Source organism: Cygnus olor, chromosome 2, assembly GCF_009769625.2.
Source record: "Cygnus olor isolate bCygOlo1 chromosome 2, bCygOlo1.pri.v2, whole genome shotgun sequence".
NCBI lineage: Eukaryota > Metazoa > Chordata > Aves > Anseriformes > Anatidae > Cygnus > Cygnus olor.
In genome coordinates this window covers 50,092,899-50,101,593 of record NC_049170.1, presented here as the reverse complement: position 1 = coordinate 50,101,593, position 8,695 = coordinate 50,092,899, and the positions used below count along the sequence as shown (strand labels likewise).

General features: G+C 35.5%; 1 protein-coding gene across 1 annotated transcript in view; it reads right to left on the bottom strand.

The window, feature by feature from the left end:
- Window positions 1-4,765: 4,765 nt before the first annotated feature.
- Window positions 4,766-8,695, bottom strand: part of DCDC2 (doublecortin domain containing 2) — a 63,892-nt gene continuing 59,962 nt past the window's right edge. Inside the window, 3 exon segments of the mRNA XM_040545703.1 lie at window positions 4,766-4,807; window positions 4,809-4,874; window positions 6,099-6,452. Coding sequence (XP_040401637.1) covers window positions 4,766-4,807; window positions 4,809-4,874; window positions 6,099-6,452 — 462 coding nt within the window.

Sequence of the window (8,695 nt, the reverse complement as noted above, 5' to 3'; positions counted from 1 at the left end):
GGGTTATGCTATTTTAGTTATGCTAAATAGCACATTATGCTATTTAAGCAGGACTGCCTCTTGCAAGTACCAACCAAAGTTTCTCTTTCCTGTGAAAGTCAGCTGCTTGAAATTAAGACATGAAGGGGAAGTATTTTTAAGTGGATCCCAAGTGGACTTTATTCTTCAACAACACCTAATTTTAGGCTAATTCTTAAGCTGCTTGCTGAACCAGACAGTCCATTACAGGTGACTCAGCCAGGATCTCAGTTATTTCGTACCATACTCTGGAGGGCAATTTTTCTCCAGTCTCAAACTGGACAGCCTAGAGAAACTGGGCTAGTATACTAGTATAACCACTGAGGCTGAATGTGTTGAATTAGGTGGTTTAATTATCTGGCTGGTGCTTTTTGCACACCTGGAAGTCTGGAGCAGAGCAGGGCCATTCTCCTGGAAATCACTCGTGTTAGGAATGGGGTGTTCAGGAGAGGAATTTAGACTTGAACTTTTTTTTTTTTAATTATTTTCTTATGTTTATGTTTTGTTTTTGGAGCCTGGAAAATAGCTGTAGATGACTGCAAGGAAAACATGAACATTTGAAAGCATTCATAGTAACTGCACAGGTTGCTGGATGTCTGCCTACTGTTAAAAGGTATCCCATTGCTTAAAATAGAAGTTACCTATGCAGCAGCCTAGTACTAAAGAATTTTGAATGCTGTGCTGTTACATTCTGTAGTAAAGATTTCTATTTTCTTCCTTGAATCTTCCAGCTCCTTTCCAATTCCTTATGACTCGCCTAGCTCCCAGGGAGTTTTAGGCTGCTATTTCCATTTTACTTCAGGGCGTCAAGTATTCTGAAACCTGTCTCAGCAAAGAACCAAAGTACACACTTTTAAAAAATATCACCCTTTTATAAAGGTTGCTAGATCTACTGATATTTTTCTTGTATAAGTATAGGAAATTTCAGCTACAATCAATAGTATTTTTCCCCACTGCTAGGTTATTGTTTATGCAAATTATTTGTGTGTGCAGTATGCGTGAGCACACAAAAATGCACTCAGTTACTATGCTCATACACACTCCTTTAAGTTAATGCATGCAAATATGTGCATACAGAATAATCTAAGTACATTCGATGGCTTCAATGTCTATTGCCATGTCTAAAGCAATTTCTTTGATTAAAATTTAGATTGAAGACTATCAGCCACCCAAAACAATACGTCCTTGAGTTGCATCTCATTAAATCATTCTGATTGTTACCATTTAATAAATATATTCTTCCTAAAGATACTTCATTTTGTACTTACATTTATTATCTAATACTTTAATGTACCTTTGAGATAATCAATCAAAATACCCAAGAAATGTGCTTTTTTTCAGGATTTTCAAATAACCCAAATAGTTGCATTTATTATTTTTTTCTTCTGTGTGCAGATTTATTTAGCTTTACTTTAGATGAGACTGAGGGAGGAACACGTTTTCCTTATTTTCACCCATTTCTTTCCAGAAATTAACTTTATTTTGGCTCTGACATGTTAGAGCACTGAAGCATTAAATAAAATGTAATGAAAACTGCAGCCTTATGGGATTTAAGTATATGCTTTAGTGCTTTGCTGAAAATTAGGAATTAATTCTTAGATTTGTAGACTATATGATAGCCAAATTGTCAGCATATTTTCTTTCGCAGTTGTAATACCATAACTAACAAATCTTATTTATTTATTTATTTATTTAAGTTCTAGGTATGGAAGTATCCTAACAGCTAAAAATACCACCAGATTTATAAATAATATCACTCATCCAAACATAGACTTAATGTCAAACTGGTCTTGATATGAAACAAAAACAGGAGTGTTCGTATGCTAGTTTTTTTAATAGCAAATTGTTTTTAAAAATAACGTCAAAACAAGAAAACAATTCTTAAAAAAAACAAAAAAGGAAAGAAATGTTAGAAGCTTAATAAAATAACATTATATAAGCTTAACAAAATAACATATTTCTCATGCAAAGCTGATGTAAGCTATCACACAGCAAATTCACACACACACAAAACATTAGCAAGACAACCTGTATGTTTCTTGTTTAATTACTATATTGACATCAGAATTGTTATGCATAAGTTAATTTTTTTCTGTATAAGAGAATCCAATAAAAAAATACATGTTTTCAGTACTGTAAGAAGGAATGATAAAATGGTTATATCTCCATTTTCAGAAAGTCCAGTTTGCTATTCTGAAGAAAAATATTCTGTCTTTCTCACAAGATAAACAACAGAGGAGAAACATTTTAAAGGCAGAATAGCACTCATAGGGACTTTCATGTTCCCATGAAAGACAATTACCATATCACAGTTCACTAGAATTTAGTTTAAGCATTTAAATATTTCTTACTGATGTTTGTAGGTCTTTAAGCATGGAAGACAGTGAACTTCTGGGGAAAAAGGAAGTAATGATAAAAACCATTGGCAGACAGAAGCCACAAATAGAAAGCAATGAGAGAGTCACTATACAAATCCTTGTTTCTTCTCAATATTGTTTCTAAGTACAACATTTTGAAGTAAATATTCTCCTAATTAAGTATCTCCATTAGATATTTTTGGATGTCAATTTAATTTCAAACTTCTGAGGATGAAGAACATCTCAGAGGTTGTTCAAGTCTTAACCTGCGATACAATGGCAGCAAGTAGAGTCCGGTATTTGGGTACACCATTAACTTCTAGCAAAGAGCTAATTCATGGTAAGGTAAATACAAGCTCACTGTTGTTTGTCTTGATTCAGCAGCATATTTAAGACCATGCTTACTTTTAAGCACATGAGCTATTCAGCTCTAAGGGAGCAAAGATGCAGTGTTAGCCATTTTCCTTGGTGGTCTTTGCACAGAAAGTTTGGCAGGTACTCTGAAACAGAGCTGCTTGATCTGGCCGGTTTAGCATTGTTTGATGGCTTTCTATACTACTGCGTACGTTGTTCCACTGCAGGATTAGCTACAAAGGTATCTAGAGGATTGCTATGTGTCATTTTCTTCATTAGCACTTAGAGCGATATATCTTATTCATATTGTTTGGGGGTTTACTTTGTTGTTTGGTTGGTTTTACTTCTGCTTATTTTTAAGTGTCTTCTTAAATCCCAGTGAAATCAAAGACATCTGAACATAGGCTCAGTTGCTGCATCAAGTCAAAGAAGCATACATATTTGCTTAAGAGCTTGCCTAAATTAGCAGCTTATTTTGAACCATGGATGTAATTTTCCCCTAGATCTCTGACAGACAGTTCAACAAAGGACACGCAAATCATAGACATTTCAGAGTTACCATAGGGCAAACCACTCTAACCCTGTTCCTATGGTTTTTAAGGTTACTTTTTTTTCTTTTTTTTTTCACTTCCATTGTCAATACTCTGCATATTTCTACTCCATTGGAAAAACTACTCCATTTCTAGTTAGTAGAAAAGTGCAGATATCTGTATGAGTTTCAGTCATGACAAGTGACATTCTACACATTCTTCAAACAGTGCTTCAAGTTCAATTTGTTCATGAATATAATTTTTGTCTTAATGGCATGAAATCAACAAAAGTGACATTTAATTTCTCATAGTAATAATTTACCAGCATTAATGATAAGGAAACTCACTATTTCTTTTGTATAATTAATGAAATTATGCTCAGGGCTGTATTTCATGAACTACAAATCATCGCTAACAGAGAAACAATGAGTAATGGGATTGGTGTCATTAAGAGAACTAATACTGTGGATCAATGCCTTATTTACTGATGCAAATTAAGCCACAGCCTATCAGGAACCATCTTACTCAAAAATATGGTAATATACTTTCATGCATTAAGGGCATGTAAAGGATTCATAAATACAACAACAGCTTCTGAGTTTTACAGAAAACTGGTGGGTTATCCTAATGTTAAAATAGTTCCATTAATAGCAACGATTTCACACCAATTTCAGTCTGAATCTGGGCCTCTTCATTTTTTTCATTAATAAATTACATTTCACAAGGACTGAAATACAAATGAACTAATCTGCTACATACCCCTCCCTTATTCTTTTTTCACTACAACTCACGGTTTAGTAAATCGGTGCAGGATGATCAACAAAACTTGTTGTTGCAAGTGGGAAGAAACTGCAGTACTGTGGGCTGTCAACACATCTTCACAATGCCAAATAAGTGCTGTTTAAGAATGCAAAACCTAATGATCAAATTAATATACTGAAAATCCACTATTCGGTAATAGTAGGACTGGCTTCTCATTATAGTACACCATGTTTTGTGTCCTTTAACTGAGGAAAGTATTATATTTATATCTTACTGTTATGCCTGGGAATCATGTATATCATGTGGAATTTTAAAGGAAAAACTACATATGTCCTCATTAAAAGTCACAAATTATTTTTCTTTTTTTAAACAAGTCTGCAAAGATGTTCTGACATTTAACTTGTTTATTTATCCTTTTTCTGGAACAAAAATATATATATGTTTGACTCTGCTACTGCTAACCATTTTATATCACAGAATAGTTCACTTATTTCTAATATTAATATAGAACAGTCTTACATTTTCCCTGTCAAATTCCATCAGAAAGTCATATCTTGTAAAAATAATTCAATGCTCTTTTAATATCTACTAACATTTATTTTCTCTATCATTCCATATGGCATTATCATCTCAAGATGCAATACATGGGTACTCAACCTATCTTCCCATTTTAAGTTATCAATCACAAAAAATGTTTGTGATACAAGTATTGTATTCATTTTCCACTCATTACATTTTTTATATCTATGCAACTGCAGCATAGTCATTGTTCTGGTCCTTTTTTCCCATTTTCCTGTGGACTGGTGATTGTCACCCTCGGATTTGTGGATTTTTTTTCAATATGGGAATCAACCTAGAAAAAAAGAAGAGGTATTGTTAACTTCATCAGGTAACAAAGATTTTACTTCATTTCAATAGACTGTTATTTTGTACTAACATTTCCACAGGGAATTCTTAACATGAAAAAATGTTTTCTGAGAGTGATCACGTTAACATTTTTTTTAACTATATACCTTCCAAAGGAGAAAGTACTCAAATGAGAGGTTTTCCTCCCAATTCATCAAATATCTATTTACCCACACATCTATTTAAGTGAATGCTCACTCACTTTCTCCCCTTCCATAAATAACTTCAGCTTTTCTAAAAAGAAACAAAAAATATCCATCAATATATTGAGGACAAAATAAATTCAGGGTCGAAGAAAAGATCATGTTAATCAGCTCTCTTTAACTTCCTCAAAAAATGTTTTTGTGTGTAATACAGAAACAGAAGAAAGACTAGGAGCAAGGAAGCAAGAAACCATTCCCGAGAGGCAGAGTCTGCTTTTTCAGCAGTCTATATGCAGGGTATATGCAGCAAGTTTTTCTGCTTCTAATACTTGATCCAGCTCTAGGAAAAGATGGATTCTTTCTATTAAATTATCACTTTGTTTCCCACATTCTGACATTCAAGGTAGTCCACTTGATTTTTCTGGGCTGCATAACTCCATCTAAGCCAACAGCATGTTACCAGCAATCCTAAGTTAACTGGATATTTGCTTTTAAGCTGACTAAAGCCCTTTGCTTTCAAGACATTGATCATCTCCATTGTCTCTTCAGATTTCTGAGAAAAAAGACATTAAACTTCCACAAAGCAATGGCAAGAACCCTTTATGAAATACAACTTCTGTGAAAGTCAACTCATCAAAATAATAAGGCACTGTGTTTTCATGAACACATCTTTCTCCTCTGTCCTAAAGGACAATAAAGTGTGAAAATATATAATGATTATGCTTTTTTGGAAATTGCAAGATTTTTCTTTTTTTCAAAGTCTAGCATACTCAGGAAGCAGGACATGCAGTTTCATCGAACAGCGAGAAACATCTGCTTTCTCAGTTGGAGGGCATATAATGTAATTACTGATATAACAAATCTATATAGATGGGAAATAGCTTTTCCCACATATTTCAGTTCTATTAAGGACACTCAGAGACTTATCAGTAGTGAGATACTTAGATACAAGCTGAGAAGAAGCCTAAAGCTGACGCAAATGAGGAACAGTAACTTAAGAAAAACAAACTGAAAAAATAAACAGTTACCTGGTTCTGACTGTCAAAATACTCCTTTTCTTTTATGTCCTCTTTAGACTGAAAATTACCTTGGCTGTTCAACTGCTCAATTCCCTCACCATTTTCCTCATTTGTCTTGGAATTTAAATGGGTGAGTTCCTCTTCCTCTGCTTGGTCAACATTCTCTGTTTCTTCTGTGACGTGTTTATAATTCCCATTTAATTTCTTCTTATTTTCTTCCACTTTATTTCTTTTTTTAACAATTTCCCTGCTTTCCTCTCCATTCATTTCTGGATATTCTTCCTTTAGTTTATATGCCTCCTCCTCTTCCCTGTCATCTTCCTCTTCTGCATTTTCCTCTTCATCTACAGTTTCTGCTGGCCTCTGATGAAAGGAAACACAGCAGCATTATCAGCCATTTTTGAACAGAATACGCCAAATAATTCAGAAACATGACAGACATTTCTGAGCAAGTCCAGTGGAGGGCTACTAAGATGATTAGGGGACTGGAGAATCTGTCATATGAGGAGAGGCCGAGAGAGCTGGGCCTGTTTAGCTTGGGGAGGAGAAGACTGAGAGGGGATCTTATCAGTGTGTATACATATCTGAAGGGAGGGTGTGAAGAGTATGGGGACAGTCTCTTTTCAGTGGTGTCTAGCAGCAGGGCAAGAGGCAATGGGCACAAACTGATGTACAGGAAGATCTGGCTGAACATGAGAAACATTTCTTTACTGTGAGGGTGACAGAGCACTGGAACAGGCTGCCCAGAGAGGTTGTGGAGTCTCCTTCTCTGGAGATATCTAAAACCCGCCTGGATGCCATCCTGCGCAATGTGCTCTAGGTGATCCTGCTCAGCAGGGAGGTTGGACCAGATGATATTCAGAGGTCCCTTCCAACCCCAACGATTCTCTGATTCTGTGAATTCATTATTCCAGAAGCAGATATTTTCTTCCAGCTATTCCAGGTTTTCCAACATTGTGGAATCTGGTACATATTTTTCTATAAACTCCTGGCACAATAAAATATTGTTAAAAAATAAAATAACCTCATTGTTATTTTCCACAAACTGTTCCCCAGTTTTACGTATGGACCAGACCATGCCATACCGATCAGTCTGGTTGCAACTTGTCATCTTTGCATCCACAGAAAAGTAGCAAGAGAGATGAGGTAGACCTACTGGTCACTTACACAATGTCATTCCTCTTCCCCAAAACACCTGTGTAGGTTTGCATAGTTAGGATTTGTTTGACATTTAGCAATTCATCAGCAGACCATCAGATGGGAGGAACAGGATCTTATCCCATATTGAAGAAGACTAAGCAGAAACTCACTACAAATAATGCTGCTAGTAGCATCATTTCATGACAACCTGCAAGACTGATGCACATGCTATCTAGTTTTTGTCATTTGTCTTCCAGTTTCAGCTTTCAAGATTCACCTGACTGTTCAGTGAACCATTGCCCCTACTGCCAAGTTGACTTATGTACTTGTGCTCATGTCTGAATCAAAATAAAGAGTAAAAATCCCACAGGATAGAAAGTGTGTCTGCCTCTCACACAGCCTCATCAGACTCTAAATCTAAAGCAAACAAGCTGAGAGCAAAAGATAGATTCTCACTTAATGAAAAATGTTTGGAATTTTACTATCATTAGCAGATCTTTTAAGGAGGCAGGAATCTCCTACAATCTGTAAGTTCTGTCTTAAAAACCTCTTTACCTCACTAATAGTAACATTTCGAAAGAAATCTCTCATCATCTTCAGCACATTAGTAAAAGCCAGTTCAACAATACCAGCAATTGACTGAAGCCTCTTGATGAACCACCCTGCTTTTGCTTTGATATTTAAGTAGCAATGTAAGTCGCCTGTGCAAAATACCCCATTGACACAGCACCAAAAAGGAAAAGTTATTCCATTGTGATAATCCATAGAATGACAGATTACTAGAAATATTACATGGTCACCTGATCAGATAAGTAATGGCTCCAAAAGTACTTTTTGAAGTACAGTGGTTTCTGTCTGATTTTTATTCAACCTAACTATTTATTTTCCTAACTTACTTTCACTTGGTAACATCAAACTGGCCTTGTTACTACTAAAACAGAAATTCAACAAGCCAAGTCTTTACAGACACTGCAAAGAAGCTACCATGCAAAGCAAACTTGAGCAAACTCTTGTAACTACCAGCACATAAAGATAGCAAGGAATCTGTAGATCTAGTCCACCACGTGACCTACTAATCTATTTTCAATCTGCTATGGAAATTAGCAACTTTGGATTCTGACCAGAGCAGGGGAGGACTGGCCAAATTAAACACTTTGGACACTTCCAGCTAAAAGTAAGCATTCTTGGTTTTGCCTAATGACACCTGCTTGCTACAACATTACAAACATCAAATGAAAAGACAGCATTAGAAAAGAATAAAAATAAGCCCAGGCTTTCTCAGTCAGCGCTTGCAGTGATCTAAGATATTGTTATTTCCAGCTATACTGCTATTTCCGGAGCTACATCTCCAGACTTGAGTGACTGAGGTCTACTACCTCAACTAAAGAAACATGAATAACAAATATTAATATCAACGTGTTAACATGAGAGATTCCAGGTTGACAATAGAAAGCAAATGGCACTTC